The sequence below is a fragment of the Periplaneta americana genome, chromosome 8 (genome assembly GCF_040183065.1).
Source record: "Periplaneta americana isolate PAMFEO1 chromosome 8, P.americana_PAMFEO1_priV1, whole genome shotgun sequence".
NCBI lineage: Eukaryota > Metazoa > Arthropoda > Insecta > Blattodea > Blattidae > Periplaneta > Periplaneta americana.
Genome location: NC_091124.1, coordinates 161,727,738 through 161,755,176, shown reverse-complemented (window position 1 = coordinate 161,755,176; position 27,439 = coordinate 161,727,738). Strand labels below are relative to the sequence as shown.

Sequence of the window (27,439 nt, the reverse complement as noted above, 5' to 3'; positions counted from 1 at the left end):
ACGAACGCAGATATTGTGAACACGCTGTAGTCCATGGGCAAGATCAGTATTTAGATTCGTGATAGAGAATCGCAATAATCGAAGTGGGGCATCACTAAGTTTGGATCAGGTTCTTTTTAAGGCTGAGAGGTAGAACGTTTGTTAAGTGCCTGAGAGAATGAATTATGGAAAAAGTTTTCTTACATATATAGGTCACTTGACTTTGAAAATTTAAATTTGAATCTAAGTATACCCCTAAATTTTTTACTGCCTTACTATATGTAATTGTGGTATTATTTATTTTTGTATTTGATACAGTGGCTAGATCTATTTCGTTTAATGCTCGTTGGTGGCCCATTATTATAGCTTGTGATTTGTCTGGATTTAGTCTGAGTTCAAATTATTATTATTATTATTATTATTATTATTATTATTATCATTACTATTTCTTATCTACGTTTATTATTTTCTCACTAACACTACTTACTTCATTATTTAGTTTTACTTTTATTATTCATTCACTTTCATGCTGTGGTCCGGTCTAGATCAGTGTTTCTCAGCCGCAGGGCCCTGGCATCAATTATACGGGGCCGCGAGGTATTCTCCTGGAATTTTTCATTTTACTCTCCTAAGAATTTTTTTCCGTGAACGAATTTTATAGTGGAAATATTCTAAGGAGAATAATTTTCGTGATTGTGTCGAAAAGCGCAGATCCAGATCTTCTCTAAACTCTACATTTAAAAATCTAAATAACATCTGTGCAGCAAATGTCAATGACCAAGCCAATTTTTTAATGATCGGAAATACTTCAGACTTATAAATCAACATTCGAAAACGGGAATACCGCTGTTTATGACCGGCCTAAAATTGTTTGCAAGCCAACTGCAACAAAACATGTAGATTGTGAACCCTTCTGTTGAAAACAGACAGACATCCCTTTTGCTACCATCAAGGGAACCGTCCCAGGTAGTGTAGCTTGAATTTAATGAAAATGCATATTTAAGGTAAGAAACGTGGAGATAATCATTCGCTTCGCTTTTTCCTCGTTTACGAAACATAATGACTTGAAAAATCAATGCTATGTAGGGGAGAGTCGGGTAGTATCGGACAGTGCGTTTCTTTCATCTACCACCATATGGTAGTACCTGAATGACATGGTTACGTTTCTCTATGCGACATCATAGAAACGTAACCATGTCAATCAGGTACTATCATCGTGTGCAGTAGCGGCTGGTGGTCAAAATAATGACTGTGCTACAATTTCTATATTGGCCTACTGTATACACTTACATGTATTTATCTTAATTTGAGACTCGCCTAGTGACGAAATATGAAATCCATACGACGTTCGTTCCTACTGCAGAACCTGTCAATTACCCTGGTGTTAAACCCTTCATCTTGGATATCATAATCTTTTCTATTGACAGTGTTACTTCACAGAATGGATCCTGTGAATAGTTGGAGGCTATGTATCGTAACAATTGAACAGCTCCATCTATATTCCGGAAGGCAGATGTTCCGTATAGAACTCAAAGTTGTGTCTTTAACACTCTTTTGTTCAGTACAGTATAGCTGTTGACAGCAACTTCAAGTTCGCGTTCAGGAAAATTAGGCTATCCAAAAATTTCCAGAAAATTTGCTGTTTATCAATTTTGTTGCATCTAGATAGCTTAATGACTGGAAACGGTGAGTAGTTTTCTGAATTATACGGTCACATACTTCCTTGGCTTCAGTTTTCTGGGATTCCATTCTCCGTCGCTTGCTGACTGATTCAGGAGGAACCTCAAAAACCAGGTAGACGGCAGCAGCAGTCGGACACTTGAATTACCAAATAGGCCTACATTGTAAATACTTCCGATTTCTTCCACAAACAAGCGTTCTCTCGTTACGCTTTACTTTTGCAATCTCCAAGCTGTGTTGTGCTGAAGCTGACTACAGCATTTCCCCGCGTAAAAATAGCCAAACAGGGCAGTGATTTCAGCTTCGCACATGCGCATTGTCTACATTCTCATTAGAGTTTTGAGTAGCACATTGTACTCCCTGAGGCACCAAAGAGCTAAGAGCGAAGACTAAACACTCTATAACGAGTCATGAACATAACCACGGAAAATTGTCAAATGGCAGATCAGATACTATAGTTGTATTGCAAATACATTATTTGAGCAAAAATTATCATTGTGCTGTAGCACTGTAGTACATAAGGACGGGCCGCCCCTGATCGTGTGGTAGATGAAAGAAACTCACTGTCCGATATTACCCGATGTCGGATACTACCCGACTCTCCCCTACTTATACCGCTTCTTGCGCACACTAGGAATTCTCATACTTTTGCGACACCGCATCACAGCTCCCGCATTAATGCTCTAGTCTACTTTCCTTTTCTCTTAACTCACATTAATACAGTACTGTACTCTTGCTGAAATACTAATTCAATTTGAATTTAATGTACTATGTACTAACTTTGTGACTCACTTTAAACATGACAGTGGGATTCGAAATGGAGTGGTCGGAACAAAGAGCCATTGAATGTTAATGTTATGTTTTATTTAACGACGCTCGCAACTACAGAGGTTATATCAGCGTCGCCGGATGTGCCGGAATTTTGTCCCGCAGTTCTTTTACATGCCAGTAAATCTACTGACATGAGCCTGTCGCATTTAAGCACACTTAAATGCCTTCGACCTGGCCCGGGATCGAACCCGCAACCTTGGGCATAGAAGGCCAGCTAGAGCCATTGAATAGTATAGACATTTTTATAGGCTGGTTTTCACACTCTTCTGTAACACACACCGTTTCCAACATGCAATATTGTTGCAAGAACGTTATTAAACTTTTTCAACATGTTTCTCCATCACAAATCCACACGTCTGCCAAGCGTATATTAGAATGTCTTTGAGGACAGGTGAATGAAACTGCTGATATACAACAGAATGGAATGCCATTATGAAACCCCTATCGTGCAAGGTGTCTGAAATGTAGGGATGGAGGTCTTGTGAAACATTATCTGTACTTTGTAGTGGAAGTAATTAAAAGCCACTAACATCCCCGATAATACTGGCCGGCCCTGGGGTTTGAAAGTCCAGTGTTTTACCACTGAGACATCTCGCTTGGTTGTTTCATGTTTATTACTGATAACAGCAAACGTACCTACTCAAGGAAGTCTGCGACAAATTGTAAGAATGTATTCTACGCCATGTGCCAAGACTGAATTTCGCTCTTTTTGGTGTGAGCCTGGACTGCCATGACATCTCCCTGCCTCATTTCTGCGTCCTATTGCAAACTTCAAATAATGTCTGCTGTCCCAAACATCTGCCGGATTGCATGTTAGTTGTTATCCTGTACGAGCGCTTGACAGGGCATCTTCCAGGTTCTAACCAGCTGTACGGGGAATAAATAAAATTATTCCCGGCATGAAACTGAGATGTGTTCACGGAAAGAAGTATCAGATATAACAGCATAATGACAGCGGTCAGCTTTCGAAACAAAGTGTTTCAATCCTGTACTCACACTATTATGGTACAAGTATTCCACGAAGCCTATTCTTCTATGTTTCTAGCAACCGAACTATTTACATAAATGTGTCTATGTAGGATATTATTCGCGCCCTAGCACTGTGACTCTGGAAAAAGAGATCACACGGTGCTAGGGTGGCGAAAAGTGGAGAAAGGTCGAAAATGGACGTCCCAGATCTGTATTCCTGGAAGAAATGCATATCACATTTCTGAAAAATGCAGCTGAAGGGAGCAGATAATACTATTCTATTTCAAAACAAGTGTTTGCTTCACGACAGAGACCTCACTGTGTGTGAACTAAACGTATAGTCAGTCACTCAGTGCGTCATAAACGGTCGGTAGGTACCTTGGTTTCCAAAATAGGTTAACTCTAGATTTGGTTTAGTTGTGTTAGGCATACTGGTAAATAATAATAAGCAACAAAAACTGTAACGTCCTTGAGACAAATAACGCCATGTATATCTTTAACGCCACCCTATTAATTCTTGTTAACTCTACCAGATTTTGGTAGTGCACTACTGTAGCCTACATTAGCTTGCTATGTAGTGATGAAATGAGTTATTAGGTGTCCGCTGACATTTACGAATGACATGATATTCCACCATTTTGCTGTTGTGTGTTGATAGTGAAAGGCTGTTCTTATATCAAGGAAAGAGCCAATATTTTATTTTGTGTGTTGAGCAAATAATAACTATATTAAACTATATATTTTCGTGATCCTTAAACATTATTTTATGCAGAGAAACTATTTGCTATCTATAACATTTGAAAATGTTACAGAAACGAACGTGTAATGTTTTCGAGAACTCAGTAGCGCTTTAACGCCATATGGCGTTAAAGGTCTACAGATAAAATTTTAGGTTATGTTAGTACGGTGCTCATTTGTTTAACGACAGTCCTCGGTTGTTAATAGTATTTTCATTTCTGTTATATTCATATTGTATGAGGTATTTACATATTAGTGTGGAAACATCAGGAAAAAACACTAACCTTTCAACTTACAAATGTCCAGAATTTGCACAGTGATGAATGATGATATTGGTTCAGTAGCTTATCAAACTCGTAATTTTCTGTTTTACCTTTAGGAAAACATTCATATTTAACTAAGGTTAATGCTTTTGTGTTTATAACTTTCTACTGTGTCTCGTCTCTTTTTTGAAAGTAAGAAGTTCCCGGAAAACATATTTTCCTAATCCATCTGGTGTTTCAGCTTCAGATCAAGAATATTTCATTAGTATTGAGTGATTTTGTACCTTTTATTGACAGAAACTCAAATTTAATTGCTTAGTTCAATTTGTGTTACTTAGGAAAAATAATTCATTAGTACAGGTTACTAGAAAATAGGTGGTGTTAATTGGATAAGCTGTTCCTAATAACGCCAGTATACAAAGTTTTTCTATTTGAGTTGTAATTCTTCTCTAGTATATAATATCACCATTACATTGTGCTATTTTCTAAAGATAAATTATTATAAAGTTTCTTTGTGATAATTTTTGTGTTTGTGCATAACTTATTTGCAGAGCAACAGTGATTTAAGTGTTAAGGTGGCGTTATTTGGTACGTATACCTTATTATTGTAGGATTGACTGATATAAAATTATAGAATTTTATATGAAAAAAGTGACGTAGGCTAAATATGAGTAAATAAGTCGCTTATCTACGGCACCTCAAGGATATTCATCATAATTCTCCATTTCAAGTTCCGAATCTTCTCTTTCAGGAAAATGGACATGATTTTTTTTTAATATCTTGGCGTTCTGATAGCAAGCATTTCTGAAAATTTTCTTAGCCGATATTCCTTACTATTTTCCACAGATCCCGTCCGCTCAACTTGAAATGTTGCATGATTTTAAAATATCATTTAATTAGAGTTGCAATCTACAATATTATTATTATTATTATTATTATTATTATTATTATTATTATTATTATTATTATTATTATTTCTCTCGCAGAGACGTTACGTATATGTAATCTAGAGTTCGTTTACATTTTGTTTTTATTTACTTTTTTGTAAAACTCTTCCTCTCGTATCTTTAAATAATCCAGTATTACTCGACCAAGGCCAGTGGAGTGCTGCAGCCCGGAGCCGTGGCGCTACTGCTCCTGCGTTCGTAATACCGCATCGCGATAGTTCACATTACGCCCGCGGCTCCACTCGCCTCGGTCAAGTAATAACACTAACTATACCTTCCCGTACTGTACACATCAATATTAATGGCTTCCCAACTTTTAGAGTTTTCATATTCACATTCATAGAATTTGTGAATACAAGCAACTTCATTGGAGATAAAGAATATACATCACATTCTAACTATACTTCTTCCACGATGCAAAAATAATCCATCGTTTAATTACTTCAAGTTGCCCGATTTAATTTTACAAAGAGGTGAATGACATATATTTCCTTTCGTCGGTTTTATTTTTAATATTAGTAGATGATTATGAAATGAAACCGATTTTCCAAGCGTACTATAAATACATCACAGTTTGGTAAACCCTGGCTGTCGATCAAACCTTACGCGTCTTTCTTTTAGATGCAGTATAGTTCAGTATTATAAGAAACATAAAATACATATAGTACGGAAGAGCAAAGTTATTATTACTCTGCCCACTGCGCAGTTCAAGGTTACTTCCTCTTCACGCTGTACGGATGATCCACTCAACTGCTGTCCTATAAGCACTAAGTTAACAGTGTTACCTGGCTTGATGTTCCTGCGAGGACCAAATGGCAGGACGTCGCTGTCGTCGTCGTCAGGATCTGGGGACGAGTCGTACATGCCATCCTGCAGGGACCAGTCGGCATCCAATGTGTGGCGCTGCGCCTGGTCTCGTTTTCTGGGCGTCGTTACGTGACGCATGATGGGTGCTACACAAGTGTTAACATTGTGTCTCAAAGTCGGTGCTCCAGTAACATTTGTAAATGAATCGCAGTAAGAAGGGAAATACTTCAAGATATTTAATGGATTTTGTACTTCTTAGGTATGAATTACAGTGACAGATCCCAAAATTATTGGTTTCACCTTGTGAAAAAAAAAATTGAGATAATCTGCAGATATGCACCAACTTTAAGACATTTGTAAGCCACGAGATGCAAAATATTTAAGATAAAAGCCGGTTGTAGCAAGAGACTGAACTGAAAATCACAGTCTGTAAGTCAATAATGAAGTGGATAGGCACATAAGTAGCCTACGGTATGTAAGAATTTCGATAAGTACACTACTAAAGCTAGCTATTTACAAATTAATGAACAGAAATATATAGTAAGTGCTGTATTATCCGTCAAGAACCAAAGAACTGAAAGTGTAAGAAATAAAAAAGCTAGTAAAGGACTTGAATAAGTGAACATTATAAAAGGTAATGATCATGTAAGAGTACAAATATTTTGTGTGGTTAAAGTTTGCGAATCCAAAATTATCTCTTTATTTATGTTTATACTATTTAACTTAAAAAGTAAATTTATCCCATTTTTTTATTCAAAAGGTGCTAGAATTGAATTTCTTCTATTGCTGATGAGTAGGGCTAAGATTTTGATGAAATTGCATCTTTTTTATAGTAAGCCAGAAACATTGCTGCTCTAGTACGTATATGTTATGTGATAAACTGAGTGTTTTAAGACATATATCTTAGGGCATTTTTTTTTACATTTTTTGCCTGTTTCAACTCGTAAGAGCATCTTTTGTTTTATTCGGTCATTTTAGGCATTTTCATTTAATTTTGGCCATAAATCTCCTTTATTAATGTAAAAATAATGTTTATTTCCTTTGATATCTTCTTTACATATTTTGTCCATTAATACTCATTATTTTTTATAATATTTTAATCGTTTTTCTACACAAATATTGCCATTTTAACGTAGTACACCCCGTGTAATGGATCAGTCAAACCACCCCTTCAATATAGACTCCTCTATACCTGATAATTCCGGATAAGGGTGATAGACTACATGGAAACTAAAAGTAAAGAATCCATGGCGATACAGCTCATGAAGGGTCAAGACCGACCAGCTGACTGCTGACCTCACGTCCACATGCCAAAGCAGAGGTGAACGATCATACATGGAAACTACATCAGGTAAAACAATTAATTAAAGTGTACTACTTACAAAAAATTATTTAAAATTTAATTTAATTGCTAATCTAAATATTAAATAGTACAAAATCTCTTTTCCTACTAAGCCAATTATGTAAGATCAATTTTTAGGGCATTTTTGAAATATTTTTAGGTCATAAATGCATTGTTTTTAGAACATTTTTTCATGATTTATACGTCATCAAAATCCTAGCCCTACTGATAAGTAAATGACGTTTCAAAAGTTGAAACTACATCTTCATATGAAAAGAAAGTGAGAAAAGTTACTGTACTCGGTAGCTCCTCTAAGAATGGCTGAAATCCTGAATCTGAATCAGTCAAGTGAATTAGCATCTTTAACGGTCTCAATGAATGGTATGATTTCCCCACTCCTTTTTATGTTTATAGGAAGAGAAAAATTCCACTGTCGAATATTTGTGTTTATATCTTATTTAATCAGCAATGAAATAAACCCAATTCCAAACCTTTGTTCATTAATTGAACATAATTAACGGGACATGTATTAAATAGGAACATTCCAGTAAAAGAGTGAAGTCCAGAATTGACGCTATGTGTGAGTATTACGGTTATTGGTTCGAATAAAACCAGGATGTATGTGAATATAATAACTTGGAGGCCGAAGGTATTGGCGATTCTAAGTCGAACAATCGTATGAGTTTTCGTGTAGTGTCAGGTTGAGAAATCTAAAAAGAATGGAAATCGGATATATACCAGGCCTGGGCATTAATACCTCAATAAAACTGAGGTACTCCAGACTACCCCTTAACTTCCCACTCCACATTCCCCGGCAGAGACAACTATGTATCGGACCTATACGAGTAGACCTGAAGGCAAGCATTCCTAAGTGACGGATTGTATAAGGCATGCATCATAGCTTTCAGCTCTCGCTGGTCACCTAAAATCCACCACTGATGCATAGTGCTTTACTAGATGTTCGTTTCCAAAGCTGCTATATATTCCAGGGCTGCTATATATAAAGATACACAAATGCTTGCGAACGATGTTAAGGGATAAACGTGTTTGAACTGTTTGTTCACAAGTTCGTCAGTTCTATGTTTCGTCTTTAAACAGTGACTTTCACTTCAGTTCTTAAACATTTTTAAGCATAAAAAGCTGTGCAGCATGCATGCAAGCATTGCCTTCATTATAATTCAAGCAGTAACTTCGAACATTCAGTATCTCTTCCAGCAAAACATTCATTACTTCTGTAACATTGGTGTACATTCACAATACTGTGGGATTTAAAAATTATGTGATCCCACACCAACCATTAGCTTTACTCTTTCAAAACACACTGAGTATAAAATTTAACTGAGAAATACATCTCGAATTAACCATCAGTTTGATTTCGTCCACACAGAATTCTCACATAATCCAGCCAGCCATGCGGAGGTTAAATTCAAGATTCGAGTCCTATTTTCTAAAGAAAGACTGTAACAATTCTAGACAGACAGTTAGGAAATTAATGCAGTCGGAAACTGAAGGAGATAAGACTAAAAAGTTGGAGAGATGACATCACAGTTCCCAGGAAAAGACAAAACTCTGACGGCGACATCCGGAAATGGTAGACTCAAATATACAAAGGGACAAAGTAAAAACTAGGACGCAAATCTTCCCACAGAAAAAGTGTAATGTAAGAAATTCCTTTTCTTGTTAGTGACCACACGATTAGGAACAGAAAGTTGTCATAAAACTGAACTGGACAAAGGAATGGAAATTATTGTGAACACAGTACAGGAACTAGAAAACAAGCACAACTACAGGAGAAAAGATTCTATGACAGTATTTTACAGGGAAACAAACACCTTAAGTATAAGTAACTACCGACATAATGAAATGCGTGTCTTTGGATACCTACAGACAAAGCAGATTGCCCGCTCGCAGTCGGTCTAGGCAAAATGTCTTTTCTACTTGCATTAATTTTAAATATGTTTGTGCGAGATCGTGCGTATTTGCTTGTTTTCCGCACAGAACCAATACGCGGTAAGTGTGAAATACCACATTCAGTATTCCAAACCTAACACACATAACAATTTCCCTCTTCTTACCGCTTAAACGCGACATTCATTTTACTGCTTTAGGCTTTTAACATATTATTTTTAGAGACGTTTAACATAGTAATAATTATAAATTGGAAACTTACCACTGCAATTTCACCCAAATTGCAATGTTAATTATTGTTTTTAAATATTTGCAAAAATTAAGTAAAGTCTACTACTCCACAAAAGTTATTGCAGTCCTGATGCAAGTAACGTTAAGGAAGCCGTGAAAAAATCAACAAGATTCCAGATGCGGATGTTATTACTGCAATATGTTATATAAATAATATTGTTAAAATATTAAAATGAAAAATAAATCATTACATAACCTTACCGTTTGTTTTAAGTTCGCATTTATAGACTGGGGGAAAAAAAGACAGACGTATATCACGGCCTGCTGGAGTATAGTAAACACAGAAAACATTTTATAGCGACAATGTTGAAGAAAGATATTAAGTTTTTCGAAGTTGCCGTCATTAAACAGAAACCAACATGGAGATTTCATTGCAACTAATTAGAAATTCGTCTTTCAGGTATGTAATAAACGATCTTCGCACAAAATAATGTACGATACACGAGCGGTATGTTTGTTTTCATGTTCTCGGAAATTAAAAAAGCTCAACTACGTTTCGCTTTTTCAATCTTTTCCTCGACCATGAAAACGTCAACATACCGCTCTTGTAACGTATATTACTATTACAGCTAAGTTGGCTGATCTGATTTGATTTCCTTATTACTTATCGAAGGATATGTTAAGAGTTACGACTGACAAAAGCTGGATATTTCCTCATAGGATAACGATAATAGGTGATGATGGGAAATGACTGCAGAAGAAATCATAAGTAAATTCATTCAAATACTAGTCATTTTAAATATACTACTTAAAAGAATTTAAATCCGTTATTAAAAGGATTTTACATCTTAATCTATAAACTGACATGATTTTTTTATGTAAGGTCTATATTAATACAAAAAGGTAATATATTATAAGCCAAGTTTTTCATCCCAACACAATTCCGTAATCCAAAATGCAACCATATTATTACGATGTACCGAAGTACATACGATATTTCCATGCAGAAATTCTGCGTCATCATATGATGAAGGATGGGTGGAACGGCGAAAAATTCTCTCCGGCAACGGGATTTGAACCTGAGTTTTCAGCTCTACGTGCTGACGCTCTATCCACTAAGCCACACCGGGTACCCATTCCGATGCCGGATTAAATCCTCTCAGTTTAATGTGTTGGACATTGTGTCACTGTCACACATCTGTGACGCAGTGCATGAGAGTTGGCCACTAGAGGGAACCTAAGAGGTGGAACTTAAACTGAGAGGATTCAATCCGGCATTGGAGTGGGAATCCGGTGTGCTTAGTGGATAGAGCGTCAGCATGTAGAACTGAAAACTCGGGATCAAATCCCGGTGCCGGAGAGAATTTTTCTTCGTTCCACCCATCGTCCATTAAAATGCAATCACCAAGATTTTGTGGAGGTGGTCATTGGTCAAACCATTGAACAATCATAGTAGTTTACTAACACCACGATTCAGTTAGGCGATATCGTATGTAACCAATGCTTCCAAATGGAGTTCTCGTATATCAGACCCTCTAAAAATGTTGGTCGTCTTCGTCGTATTTATTGTCATTTTTGAATTGAAAATGTCAAGAAAACATCGTGGCAAGCCGTATGTTTTACGTCTCACGGAATGATGTTGAATGCAAGGTATACATTGTTCATATGCCTGTTCTCATTTGCGCTGCACATGCCTCGGAATTATGAATTTTTTCTTTTCTCTCAAATTCGCTCGCGAATGTTTCCAATTTAACTTGCCGACTACTAATTGTTGCTCAATTGAGATTGTAGACTTGTTCGTTACGAATTGTTTGACACAACTTAGAGCGTTCTATCACTTCGCATTCTCGAGTTACACTGCCTCGGCTGCCGCGCGACTCGCCAATTCGTGCCTCAACTTCACCCTTCCCGACATCACTCGCTTCGACTCAAGGTCACGTTGGATACACCTTTCAGACCGCTGTTTCTTCATTCGAATATGTCGTGTAGTTTAGAACAAACTCGTCTGAAAATATGTAGATCAACTTCCTAGGATGGCACCCTAGTACTGGACCGAACTCATAGACGTATTCACGTCAAAATGCAATACACGAACTGGAAGACATGAGAATTTTCAAGCCAACTAGCAGAATTTACTTCGTTCACTGCATCGTCTCAGCTCCACGCTGGCCAATGCCGACGGTCTGCGAGTAAGCAAACTGTTCCTTTCTGAAGTGACGTCACAAAAAACGCAAGTCATACAATTATCGTTACTAACGGGTCTAAAATCTCATTATTTTTAACGAGTATTAAATTTCAAATAGAGTGTGACATCCTCTACACGTCACAACATTCCCATTGTCAGCTTACTGCTGTTGTACAGATGACTTGCAAGTCTCTGTACTCCCGTGGTTCTGTTTTCTCACTGCTCTATTACCAGATGTTTTAAAACCAGTCGAAACGAATTTCCATGAGGTCCAGTCATAATCTAGCTGTCAACTATAAAGGAGATCGGAGTTCGCTATCGGGAAAATCCTTTGAGATTTAAGGTGGATAAAGCGGCTGCCGGATAGGCTTTCTTTGAGTAAATTTGAATTTTGAATTCATTTTAATAAAGCTGTCAAATAAGTCGAATTATAATGAAGAAATAATATAAGTTTAGTTTTGTTTCTGTCTTCACTTATTTTAATGTTAACTCAGAAGCATGTTTGTTAACACATTTTAATATTTTACTTGTGAACGTTTTCGCATCTTGAGACCATAAAGATACCTGTACATAATTGCATAATACATGTTGAAATTCTACAAACAATTAATGGAAGTTTATAAATACACTAGAAACATTTTCTAAAAAGGTACACTAAAAATACTTTCTGTTAAAATATACACATTTAACCTAAGAGCCTTGTTGTTAAACAAGTATTCACCTTTGAATCATTATACAGTTTACCGATCCAATATAATAACTCGTTCGCGATCTCTAGCTGTCATGAATGATTATAATATGACATTAAATATGCATAATATTTATCATACAACTACCTTTTGTTGCTGTATTTTTAGTGTACCTTTTTAGAAAATGTTTCTAGTGTATTTATAGACTTCCAGCAATTGTTTGTAGAATTTCAATATGTATTATGCAATTATGTACAGATATCTTTATGGTCTGAAGATGCCCAAAATGAGCGAAAACGTTCACAAGTAAAATATTAAAATGTGTTACAAACATACTTCTGGGTTAACATTAAAATAAGTCAAGACGGAAACAAAACTAAAATTATATTATTTCTTCATTTCTTTGAGTACCTCACTCTCCCTTGCCACTATTTAGTTCAGCTTATCTGTTTACGTATGCCATGCTTTTAACGTAAAGGTCGTTCGATCTCAGATAGTGGACATTTTCATTTTTCGGCACAGGTCCATTTTATTTTTGTGTACTATATCGCTACTCCCCGGCGCACCGTTAGACTAAAGCATCGAATTTTTGCTCTGGTAATCCGGGCTCGAATCCCGACAGGTCCAAGTGGGACTTGTGGTGCGGTACGGCCCCCATGACGCACCGAGGGAAACACCACGGCGGCAAAAAGATCTATGGCGCGTCATTCCTAGAGAGGAGCGCTTGGGTGTATCGAAGTCAAGTACCCGCCACAGGTTACAAAAAATTCGTTGCTCCGTCTTGCTATGAAGGTTTCACTTTATAAAAACCTGACGGGAATTTTCCTCTCTACAGGGAAAGAAACTGTAGTTTCGTTCTCTTTATTACTTCCGAAGCATTTTAGCATTCTGGTCGGGTATATAAAGTGTCACTTTCCTCTCGAGAATGGAAGGCGGAACTGCTAGATTCAAGCTCTAGGGCAGGCGTCTCAAGGCCAACGCATAGAAGCTGTTACAGAGAGCAAGTTAGATAGTGTAGTCAGCTGAGTAGATACGTTCAATACCCGAAGATAGCCGATCGTTGACTCCTGTTACAAGCGTGAGCGAGCTAAGTTATAATAATTATAGTCACGGGAGAAATGCTACATAGCTGCACTTTTTGAGTTGGCAGGTCTTTCACTACAAACTCAGCGTTCTCCAATCTTTCCTATTTTCTGCCTCCCTCTTAGTCTCCGCATATGATTAACATATCTTAAAATGTCTTCTATCATCTGATATCTTCTTTTGTCCCGAACTCTTCTCCCGTCTTTCTTCACCCACTCTTTTCAACACAACTTCATTTCTTATTCTGTCCGTCCATTCACATGCTCCATTCTTCTCCACATCCGCATTTCAAATGCTTCTATTCGTTGTAATGTCCATGTTTCTGATCCATACAATACCACACTCCACGCAAAGCACTTCACTAGTCTCTTCCTTAGTTCTTTTTCCAGAGATCCGCAGAAGATGCTCCTTTTTTATTAAAAACTTCCTTGGCCATTGCTAACCTACTTTTGTCTTCCTGGCTGCAGCTCATGTTACTGCTTACAGTACATCCCAAGTATGTGAAGCTGTATACTTGACGGATAATAATAATAATAATTTATTTTCTAATGATATGTCAATGAGTAGAAAGAAGAAATCTGAAGCATTAAGAACCATACATGTTACGTAATTATTTAAGTACAATACTTCATTTCTAGTAAATTAATTTTAGTATCTCTCTTTTCTTATAGTTTATAAATTTAATAACATAAAATTCAATTAAACAATAATAATTAAATTACAATAAAACTTGCTAGCTGTTAAAGTACGTATTCTTATGATATGCCAATATTAATATGTTCGTTACAATAATAGTTAAATAATAGGCTATGTTTCGTAATGTTTTCAATAATCAAAAATTACAAAAATATCTTAGGAATTCACTAACAATTGGTTTAAATTAGAACTTAAATCTGGTCTGAAGGTATTTTCTGACGGAATTTCAACGTAGCGGACGGGAAAAGAATTGCTTTGACGGACGACGGATTTTCCGGCGGAAATTACGATTTACATCGTCTTTTGACTTTTTAGTTGCTGTCATTTTTAATTGTTTAATTTTTGGCGGATTTTACTTTTTCTTTGAACAGCCGTGCCCGCGTCGTACCATGTTAAAGAATCCCCTGCTTCAGATGTCCTCGTAATCAAGTCAGAGGTTGACGAATTACTATTTTAATCAAGATTAGTACGTAAGTTGTGTTAAAATTTGCTATTTATTTGTATATAGATACAGAGTGGGGTCTTATTTTTCTTCAAAGTTTGACGGATTCTAACGGATTTCCAGATGTCAGACTGACGGGGATGTAATTTATGTGTTGGCAACACTGCCGAGAAGGCCCTCTATCATCAGCCCCATAGCAGAGAACATAGGCCTACTATGTGAACTACTGAATGGCATAGCGCTACATTTTAAACTGTTCGTATTTATAAAATAGTCAGTCTGAAAAGCAAATTTCGATTACGTTTGGGATGAAGGGTAACACTTTAAGTAAGCCATCCTGTTGACTTTCAAACGTCACTGGATATCTAACACTTACTCCAGTTCTGCAACCCTCAAAAATCTTAACAGCTCTGTATTTCAGAACTTCTTGAACAATGCCAGGATGTGATTTCTACTTCGATTAATCGAATTCATGAGACCGCTGAGGATGCTCAGACCTGCAGAGATGTCCACTCGAAGAAGAACTTCAATGAGGGAATAACCACTAGTAATGTTGGCCGGAGCCCTTTATTTTTTTTCAGGACTGATTTAATTTACGTATCTTAAATCTACAACAGGGCTTTCTTGGATTTATTTCCTCCCGAAGGAAATCCTGCCAAGAAGTATAATTTTCGTAATCCTCGTTCGGTTTTGAAAAGGAGAACATTGCATTAATTGGCAAGCACGGTAAACATTAGACCACCGATGACGATTAGTGAAATGATCATTATGTTTTTTTTTTATCTGAAGGCTGGCAGCGAAAGCTAACAGAGAAGAAAGTGATTCTCCATCAAAACTGTGGCGTCTCGAATCTTGTCTTTGGGTGCACATCATGCAAGTGTGAACATGTAGGCTTAACAAGTCTGATTTTAAGTAATGCACGGCCCACACGTAACAAACTAGAAAGTAAGACATAAAAACTACTAATATAGAAACACGTGAAAATAATATTAACGTCAGAAATAATTCAGAAACAATTGTCTTCGCGTAATACCATCTTAAATGTGACTCACAGTTCATTAAAACTGAATATAATTTTACTATAATTTTTTAACTACAAAGAATATTCAAAGGACGATGTAATATTATGGAAATAAAGGAACAATGTTACGATTCATGATTGAATAAAATGCAATAGATGATTTTAAACCTAAAACATACCTAAGACACCAGGTCACAGGAGAGCCACATCCTAGCAATTCCTGCTCATAGAACATCCCACTATTCATCCTCTTTTACTGTCTCAGTCCCCCGTGAATAGAATTCTCTACCTCACAAGATTAAGGGCTGCCAGACAATAACCACTTTCAAGAAAATGCTAAACGATTTCTTACGGGCGCAGTCAAATTGAAGTTATAATTGTGATCGAGTTTAACAATTTAATTTAATTTAGGTATGACTATTATTATTATTATTATTATTATTATTATTACATAATTATTTTATTGTTGTTATGAAGATAAAAAGAATTGTCATTGTATTATATTAATTATGTATTATATTGTATTGTATTAAGTTATATTCATAGCAATGTAGTAATTTTCTATCATACTGGTTGAGTGGAAGAGAAGGCCGAATGGCTTTAACTCTGCCAGTTAAAATAAATTATTATTATTATTATTATTATTATTATTATTATTATTATTATTATTATTATAAGATTATAATATTCTTGTAAGTGCTCAAGAGGTTGAAATATCCGTGTGAGTCGCCCTCGGTAGCGCTGTTGGTACAGCGCTAGCCTTCTATGCTCGAGGTTGCGGGTTCGATCCCGGCCGAGGTCGATGGCATTTAAGTGTGTTCAAAATGCAACAGGCTCATGTCAGGAGATTAACTGGCATGTAAAAGAACTCCTGCGGGACAAAAATTCCGGCACATCGGCGACGCTGATATAACCTCGGCAGTTGCGAGCGTCGTTAAGTAAACCATATATATTTTTTTATCCGTGTGAGCTCATAGAATCTAGATCATTTATCTCACTCACTAGAACACAAGTCCGCGTTGTATCTCGGTTGTCTAGTTCCAGCAACACTATCTCTCACAGTCAAATCCACTCTCCTCACACAATTCTCAGGGACCTGCACGGAATCGATGATGCTGGGTCTTATACAGGGACATCATTTTATTTTTACTTACATTTTTATTGTACCTTAGTTTTTGAATGTACTTCACTCCCACCCCTTCTACTAATGAAGTTCAACCGTTCTCCACACAGATCCAAGACCGCATATACAGTCATAGTAGCCTTACGGCCATAGTAAACAGTACGTTCCAAAAATATGTTCGCGTTTTTCAATGACGTAAGAGCTTTCAATATTGAATCATTTTCGCACAGGTACTGTCGTCCATTTGCCTACCTCGCATCCCGGTTTTCCCTACCAGCTTTTATTCGCCTATCTGTAAAGGGTAGAGGCTGGGCTGTCCTAAGACAGAGAGAACATTAATTTCTGTTAGGAATTGGACGTCTATGTAATATTATACCCATGCAACTGTTTAAAATAACTTAAATAAAAGGGCCTCGTTAAGTAACTGACCGTCATGTGATTTCCTCCCTTTCTACGATCATGCGACATAACCACATGGACGGACAGTAGATAGCGTGTTTGAGTAATTTTATCTTTTCGGATCGGGCAGAAGTGAAGACTGAATTTACAGTATGTAAGGTACTCTTTTATAGAGTAGGTACAGAATTATTTCAACATGAGTTACTAGTACGAAGGACGAAACTGGTAATTGGAATTACACACAATAGAACTGAAGCCTGTATCGAAATGAACGTCCACCATTTTGAAAAATGTGTTTAAATATCCATATTATGATTATTTTTCAATTTAGCTTCATTCTCTATAGTGTACACTAATGCGCTGTAGACAGTATAAATCTACATTGCATAATGAATACGTCCGCTCAGTTCGTGAGTAAAAACACTCACTGTTAATACTGTACTGTGTTTTGATTAAATAAAAACCTGATGAAAATTATCAAACTCAAAAGCGTGATATTTCCTAGTTTACGTAAATGGATGAACTACATTTCTTCCCTCCTATATCTAGTAGAGTGATGTGTTTGTATATTACACCAGTATCATCGAATTCCAGTCGTGGAAGAGGATAGCGAATGGTGTTTCCGGTTCTCAATCGTTGATCCAAAGGTAATGTCAGGTTAATATTAGAAATGTTAGTAAAAATAAAACGATGTCCCTGTATAAAAAGAGAGCCAGAAACTTGACACAACATGGACATATGGCTGGACTCACACTTGGAGTCATCACGACCTCAAATCTATGTTTAATATATCATCGGATAAGACGTGTGGGTTTTCCATGCTCCATTTTGTGACGTTTTCTACTTAATAACGGATATATGACGGAACTCGTTGACATGTGTCAACACGAACTTGAACCTGCACTGAAGACAACAGAGGATATAAAATTACCTCAGACAGGATTCGAACCGACGACCGTGACTTCATGCACCGCTGAAACTGAATGTTTTAATTGCTGCATACACTACATACATTCTTCTCGACACTTGAAACAGCAACCGTCGTGGGCTTCAGATTTCTTCAAGGATGTTCCTTAAATTGCGTGTACGTAAAGGTTATCAGCCTGAAATCCAGACAAAAGGAAAACTGTTCTGGAACTGTGATCATAAGGTTGAATATGCGATTACAATTACATTCGAATTTTTTACTCATGAAACTTAGTACATTTTTTTTTTTTTTTACTAATGGCGGGTACTTGATTGTTCGTCATTCACCCATATGAAGCAGACCAATTTACCGACAGAGTCGTTGCCCAGGGTGAGTCATAGGAGGCTGGACTACGCTATACAGTATCAGGATGAGATGAGAAGATGATGGGGATTTGTTGGAATGCCACAGGGTATCCGGAGCTCCCGGAGAAAACCTCTGTGTTACTTGGATCAGGGACTTGCCTAACACATTACAAATCGAGGGCACGCCGGAGATCGAAACCGGATCCACAGATTATAAGCCCAACGGTGACCAAAGCGGGTTTCGTGATTACATCGTGTAATCACAGACATTCAAACGGGTACGATGAGTTTCCTGTGCGTTTCATTCATGTACAGAAGGCAAGCAGTGGTGGTATCATGTCGCTCTACAAACTCTGTCTCTACAAGCAGTAAAGGCTGGTTCACAATAAACCGGGAACAGAAACGACAACGAGAACAAGAACGGAAATAATGTTAAAATAAATGTATTTAAATATGAGCATTCACAATAGTTAATTGTGAATTCTCACATTTAAAAATATTGTGACAGCGACGTGATATTCGAACTCACGACCAGCGTCCCGCGAGAGAGCATATCGCGCGGGCTTCACGGGGAAAGGGGAAAGGAGCCTACACGCGAGGGAAGGCTGCGCGCGCAGCTGCTACTTAACGCAGTGAATGTGGAACGACCTTCCCGACGATTCCAGAAGTCCGTCTATGTGAAGATATCGAGATAATTCTCTACACACCTGTAGAAAATTCTCGATACTATGATTTTGCTATAAAAGAAGAAGCGCCAGCGAACTCGAGCAGAGTTTTCAGTTATTCAGTCAGTGAGAAAGCCAGAGCAAGCAAGCCAGCCGGAGTTCGACTCGAGTGTGCGTCCGCATCTGCGTCAGCATCCGAAGGCCTGAGTTCGAGTGCAGTGGACCGCAGTTGGAGGGACCTGAGTTCGAGTGCGGTGGACCGCAGTTGGAGGGACCCGAGTTCGAGTACAGTGAACTGTCTCTGAAGGTCTGTGGTTCGAGATACTGTGAACTTGAGTGACTGAGATAGAAGAACTGTGAACTGAGAACTGGTAGTTCTGATTTGTAAATAGTGCTTTGTAAATACTAGTTAAGATTAACAGTTCATTGTTGTGCGTAATAGTCCAAGTAAATTGTCATTGTCGTCGGTGGAGTGCCATAACGAATACTGTGTTGAGTGAGGATCCAATTGTTGACGAGAGCGTTTAAGGCGAATTGTAGAAAGGAATTATTGTTGTGGCGAATAAATTACATTGTTGAAACTAATAAAATTTACAATATGTATTTTAACAATATTTCCGTTCTCGTTCTCGCTGTCGTTTCCGTTCCCGGTTTATTGTGGACCAGCCTTAAGAGTGGTTTCGTAAACAATGAGAAGGAGAACTTTTTTGTTGTACTGTCGGACAAAATGTAGTATGTTTACTTTGCTCAACGGTTCAATTAGGAGCATGTAAAAACATTAATTGCCACGCTAAATAATGTATTATTATTATTATTATTATTATTATTATTATTATTATTATCGACCACTAAGTATATGTTTCTATAATTCTTCTGTACGTGCATGAATATTGATATTTTTAGATCTTCTCCCTAGAAGGATAAAATTATTAGGTTTTATCTCAGTTTTAATCTTCTTAATCTTTAGATGAGGGTAACTATTTATTAATTATTATTCATTTAATAATAATATTGTAGAAAAACCTATTCAATATTATGTGCCAACGAACTGTTAAACGCCAGGAATTGACATGTCTTAAATCATATCCAGAAGGAGAAAAATGAGACAAATGAATGTAAGGAAGTGAGCTAGCTACCTAATGGGGTTTGAAATATCTCGTGCTCTAAAGCCTTTTAATAGAAGAGAATTTACAAAAGAGTAATTATTAAAATAGCGTAAATAACTTGCCCATAAGAAGTTTTTAAATTTGAAAAACTACGAATTTCTCGACCAAGTATCGAGAGAAGAATTTAGAAAATTCCTGATTATATCCAAAAGGTTAAATAAAGAAGCAAGAAAAATCGTATATTATTCACTGGCTCTTGATGACAGCAGTGACATTACTGATACAGCAAAGTTTGAGATTTTTATCCGCGGGATTGATCAAGATGTTAGTACAGGAACCGCCACTGGTTGTAGTTTTCATCCCAAGTACCTTTCCTCCGTCTCCTTACTTCATAGGCTGTCTGTCGCATGTAATCACTGCAGCTCGAGTTTTGGTCACCGCTCCTCTAGCCACTAGACCACTGTGGTGGTTATTTTGAATATATAAGCACTAAAATAATGTTGATGTCCATATAAATTAAACAAAACACCCTGTTATACTCTGTCATTCTTCTTGGAGCATTCCCTAGATCACGAACTATTTTTTTTTTAAGTCCCGGAAGACAAGTCTGGCTAAAGTTAATATAAGTAGGCGCCCTCCTAAGTGAACGTGAGGATGTGCACTAAAGAATCTGTGATAAGATAAAATGCGCATGCTCTTGTGTACATCCCTGCCGACTGAAGAGGAAGAACAGAGAAACGGGACAGCGGATATCCTCGCGCATTCGGGTTACGCCTTCCGTCCTCAGCTCGGCAAACAAGTTGGGCGGAGGGATACACAGTGTGATGTGTGAGACGGATTGTCTTACGCGCAACAATCCTGTATACCAGTGACTTTTCAATGGAATAATGATCTTTAAAATTACAGCAAAACAATGATCTTTAAAATTACAGCAAAACAAGAGTAACATAATTGAGAAAACTTGTTCATCTTTGCAGCTGCATAATTCCGTTACGTGCATTTCCATCGCAGACTCAATTAAACTGCTTCAAACTCCTTTTTTTAAATTAACGGTACCGGTACTTGATATTAAAGTAATAAACTAATAATGAAAACCCTTAGACCTATGTAAAACTAATACAATTCATATTAACATCCACATAAGTTTGTTGCAGTTCATCAAATTAACCTGTCTCCGAAAAGTAAAGCAGCAAACAGAATAAGCAAACCGGCAGAAAATACACGATTGAGAAAATCTTTTCAGCTTGGTAACCGCATCGTTTTGCTGCGTGGATTTGTATCGAAACCATAACCTGCTGTCCTATTAATCTAACCAGTGGCGGCTCATGAGTTCTAGGCTAGCTGGGGCCAGATTAAAAAATAATCAATCAAATAATAGAAAAAAAGATAATTTTCATTAGTTTTAATAATTTAATAAAAATATTGGTCTTGTAAACCAAAAATAAGGAAAACCTTTTAAAACTTCAGAAAAAAGATTATATATCTTCATTAATTCCCAAAACTAATATTTTAAATAAACTACTTTCTCTCCTGTATCTCCTCATGAGGAGCATAGGGCATTCACAAAGTGCCTCCATCGGACCCTATTTGTAGCCAACTTCTTCACTTCGCTCCATGTTTTCCCCTCCCTAGCAATTTCCTCCAAAACTGTTCTCTTCCATGTAGTTTTTGGCCTTCCTCTTGTTCTACTACCCTGGGGGTTCCAATCCAAAGCCATTGTTTCTACTGTTCCATCTTATTTCCTGATTATGTGCCCTATCCAATTCCACTTTCGTCTTTTGATTACTATTGTGATTTCTTTCTGATTTGTTATCTTCCATAGTTCTGAGTTTGTGATTATATCTGGCCATCTAATTTTTAAAATTCTTCGTAAACATCTATTAACAAATGTTTGCAGTTTATTTTGTATAATTTTACTTGTTTTCCATGTCTCACAGCCATATAATAAGACTGATTTCATATTATTGTTAAAGATTTTAATTTTTGTAGATCTAGATATAATATAAGATTTCCATATTGGGTACAACTGGACAAATGCACTATTTGCATTTTTATTCCGTTCTTTACATCCTCAAAGGCTCCACCAACCTTGTCAATTATACTACCCAAATACAGACGTGGACAAATTATTAACAAAATTGACGATTTTTATGATAATTCTGTTTACAAAATTTGACTTTTCAATTTAGACTACAGTTGACAATTTTGGATATTTCCATCATTACAGTAGACAGAAATATGCAAAAATGTCAACTGTAGTGTAAGTTGAAGTGTCAAGTTTTGTAAAAATATATAATAAAAATCTTCAATTTTGCTAATAATTAGTAAATTAGCAAAAATGTCAACTGCATTGAAGAGTCAAATTTTGTAAAAATATAAAACAAAAATCTTCAGTTTTGCTAATAATTTGGAAATATCCAAAATGTCAGCTGTAGTCCAAATTGAAGAATCGAATTTTGTAAAAATATACAATAAAAACCTTCAGTTTTGCTAATAATTTATAAATATGCAAAAATATCAAATGTAGTCCAAATTGACGAGTTAAATTTTGAAAAATATACAATACAAATCTTCAATTTTGGTAATAATTTGGAAATACACAAAAAAGTCAACTGTAGTCTAAATTGAAGAATCATATTTTGTAACAATATATAATATAAATCTTCAATTTTGCTAATAATGTGTCCACGTCTGTATTTAAATTCTTGAACAGTATCAATGTTATTATTATTTATTACAACTTTATCTCTCTTTTTACTATTTAATCTCATTTCTTTAGTTTTCTTTACGTTTATTTTCATATGAGCCTCTTTTATTACTTCTAATAAAGTATTAACTTTATTCTTCATAGCCTATCACCAAAACTATGGGAGAGCAAAGATTAAAAATAAACTCATGTCTTATTAGCATATGCCTCTACTGTATAGGCGCCTCCCGATATTCCGTTATACATCAACATACCAGTTCATATTATCAATCGTTGGACTAGGAAAAATACTTAAGAATAAAACATGAAATAATTAAAATATTTCTACACAATGATTAATACATGCGTAATTAATAAAACAATAATCAAGTCAAACAAATCAACAAACTTACAGTGGCCGATTATTTGTACAGGTATGCTGCTTTTCTATTCTTCTGATGCGCAAATTTATCAATCACTTTCGAATTACAGTTCGTTATTTTTTAATGCAGTCCTCGTGAATAGACAGAACAGCCAGTGAATTTAAGCTTTCTTGTGTCATAGTGTTTCTCAAAAAAGGTTTTATGCACTTAAGGGTGCTGAAACAACGATCTGTTTCGGCAGTAGCCACAGGATCACGAGAACTATTTCCAACAACTTTGTTACTTCCTGAAGTGTGTCTGTAATATCATGTTCATGGAGTAACAACATTAACGCACTAGAGATAGGTACGTTCCTCAACGTAAGATTAGAGTACAATGCACTTAGTTCATTTCTAAGTATTTCCTTATTCAGCATATTGTATTGTGTAATAATGGTTTGAAGCAATGACTCAGGGAAATTATCACAATAAATAGGGAATTTTTGGGGGGTAAACTATCGAAAATGCAGAAAAAAATCCCGAAGTTTGGAATCTGTCACTTATTTGACACGTTATGATGTCACACGCTTCTTTTCAATTGACACAACACCTAAAGTTTTATATGCTATATCGTTATTAATGTGTGTTGTAGAATTTTCATGTGATTTTACTCTCTCAGGCAAAATTGCTTTAAATCTGTACACTCCTTATTAGTTCACAGAGTTTAACCCCCAAAAAGCAGACAATTAAAACAATAAGTTATAACGATTTTCATTTCTCACATGCCGTTAACCATTCCTTCTTTTCAAATCACTCAAAACAAAAGTTTCTGATTTCTTTCCGTCCTGTTGAACGATATTAATATTTTTAATAACCATTGTTACCATAACAGATAAATTCTGTAGGACGAAAAATTAATCTTTACGTAAATATTTTTAGGCTGAAAAGGTCCGAGAGCTTCAATTGTCGATTTATCTTTTAATTTTAACCGCGAGAACGGAGTTTGAATCAAACTGTCTACTATATATTCATTCTTTCAAGCACTTTTGCACACTTTATAATACTTTTACTTAATGTTGTAATGTTATACATACTTTTGTAAACCTACTTATACACATTAAACGCTCTACATACTCACACGCACTTTACGTTGAACTTAATATATTATAGAACTTCAATCTTAACTCAATACTACAAACGAAATTGAACAGAAGGGCCGGCCCCAAATCACGCTAGAAGACTTTGACGGTAGTGGGGAAAGGGACGGGAGAAGAACTTCTACATGCTAGCCTAGATCATATATACCCAGATTGCTCGGCCTTATGGCTTTAACGGTAAAAACGTTTGTCAGATTTACTATGCTGCCATCTAGTTGTTACATACGGAGTCACGTCATAACTCCCATTTGAATTGCATTAGCGACTGTACTGCCATCTCGTGTTCGTTTACAGCGGACGAGTGGCGATCCTGGCGGTTGTTCTCTTCACAGTGCTGCCGATTTTAACATAGGGATGAGCACTCTGTAATATATGTGATCTGGGTTGCTAGTGTGTTACAGTGCACCTTTAGTGCTAAAATGAACTACGTACAGGGCGGACTCACACGAGTCCAGTCAGTCCATTCTCTCGCAGACTTGAATCAATACATAATATATATTTTTTTGTATTGGAAACGCATTAAGACAGATGACTTTAATATGCAATGTACTGCACTATATTGTAATATACCGGGGACCGAGCCGCAATGGACCTTAAAGAGGAGCCGTCCCTGTATCTAACGGTTTTAAAATTAAAGCGCCAAGGGGAAAAAACCTAGGAAAAATATATATTACCTAGAATTTACTTCAAGAATCAACCACATCATGTTGTGAGAGTTATTCGTTCAACCACATGTTACTATTTGATCTCCTTAAATTGAAGCAAATACAAATAGACTACTACGGGGGAAAATCACAGAATTATTTAGGGGACAGGATAGTATTACATGAATTTGTTTAAAATGAGGGAAAGAGAAAGAAATTGAGATAATTAGAGAGGAAGCGACACAAGTAAGACGAATTGACAGATTATTTTGCTTATACATTCATGCAAAACTGGCATAAAGCACCTTAACGGAAATTATTTTGATGTGGATACGAAGCAGAGTAATGGGCACTAAAAGTTACAGTGATAAATAGACTATCATTAATTAGCTCTACATCCATCATTATTATTATTAGGTCCCTATTATATTTTTTTGGCAAGCCATAATTCAATCTTTTCATTGAAGATTTCTTCCCATATCAACCCCCGTTGGACCATGTAAGATTTACAGCGGAAAAATAATTTGTTGGTCAGTTTTTCCTAACTACTTTGTTCTTCCCTTTATTCTCTTTGGGACCATAGGTCTATAGTTCATACTGATTACCTGTAAGAGGAATGGATGAGATGGGTGTTCTAACGAGTAGATTTCCAGCCCCGGTGATACACTCGGGCTCGGGCAGATTCCTAGCAACCACCAGCTGGAAAGATTAATCCAGGAAAGACGAATCGGATGTCGCCCTTGGCGCCTACGACTGATACGAAATGAGATGTATCGACGATGTTTTGTAAAGTTAGAGGAAATAAAAAAATCCCGAGAGAAACGTTATCCTTCGATTTATTCCATTCCCTATTCAACGCCGAGGATCGATCCGAGTCCACAGAACGATGAAACTGTGCTTACGAACTGACCTATCGGAGGGAAATAATCGGCCTATTCTCGTGAGGTCATTTCATTATCCCTGAATAGCTTCTGGTTTTTAAAATGAAGTGTCATTTTCGGCCGAAGAATCCGAAGGACAAGAGGTTTAATGCTTGTCACAAGCAGACAACGTCAGATCTATTTGAAATTCATCTGCGGATGTGACAGGACATGGCTGGCTGGACACAAACTGTGGAGGACGTCCTTGTGGTGACAAAACATTCATTCTACTGCGTCATCAACACAAGAGGCGAGGAGATGGCGAGCATCATTTGGTTTAAATGTAAACAGAGAGAGAAATGTGGGGCACAAAATCTGAGGGCCACACTGGCGACGTGACATTTCGCAATTCGCACTTGCTTCGTCTCTCTAAAGTTCAAACGCAGCGCAATTGCAGAAACGGAATAAGTTATCATCAGTGTATACAATTAAGCATAGGCCTAGGTTTCAAAACTGTGGGCAGTGTTCTCTGTTCCCCGACAAAGGTGCGCTATTGCCCGTGTGGGATGCGAAGAGAATTCTGACAAATTTTATAGCATTTATCATTCTTCTCTAGGACTGTATGCTGGATCTGTTCTATCTTGCTTAATATACATCGACTTTTAGGATAAAAATCCACATTTTTTCCCTAATGTCTTTCAAACTTTGGTGATATGATTCTTGGGAGTAAAGTAAGCAATTTATATAGGCTAATTTTAACTTGAAAATCGAATTTGAGGACCCAAAGAATTTTTTTTAATTAATACAATTTTGGACCGACCTAACTCCATTAGAAATTGACCAAGGGTAAAAATTATTTCGCCAAAATCGTCCCCTACATATGGAGAATGTTACGTACTAAAATTATTCATCTTGAACCATGTCACATTATAATGTATAAGTATTGTAGATTAAAAAAATATATAATCAGCTGGTTTCGTCATCCACTGTTTTACACGTTCCTCTTTAACCTTCTATATCACCGTTTCTCAAACTATGGTCCGCGGACCACCTGTGGTCCTCGAGGTCTGCCCTTGTGGTCCTTCAAAAAAGGCAGAAGAAAAAATAAAATTCAAACGAATTGTGTATTACTCTACAGCTGAAAATCTCACAGTTTGGAAATGATACATGGCAATCGCCTTTCACTTTTTCTCTCAGTACTGACATTTTATGGAATTTATTACCCTATCCGTCTACTGACTTCCCACTTTACTCTCAACAACAAAAGTGGAATTTAAAGCACTATGAACATGTTGTTTCTCGCCATCTTTTCCCTGCGTATCTGGCGCCGCCCCTGTAACCCAGCCAGGGACCAC

At 36.7% G+C, this 27,439-nt stretch overlaps 1 protein-coding gene across 8 annotated transcripts in view; it reads right to left on the bottom strand.

The window, feature by feature from the left end:
* The window catches only part of raskol (Ras GTPase-activating protein raskol), a 605,213-nt gene that overhangs the window by 555,142 nt on the left and 22,632 nt on the right, over nucleotides 1-27,439 (bottom strand). For 5 of the 8 annotated variants that reach the window (XM_069833949.1, XM_069833952.1, XM_069833953.1 and 2 more), the window contains exon 3: nucleotides 6,193-6,360. The exons of the other annotated variants lie outside the window; for them this stretch is intronic. In XM_069833949.1, coding sequence (XP_069690050.1) covers nucleotides 6,193-6,360 — 168 coding nt within the window. The remainder of the gene's footprint in view (nucleotides 1-6,192; nucleotides 6,361-27,439) is intronic. 8 annotated transcript variants of the gene reach the window in all.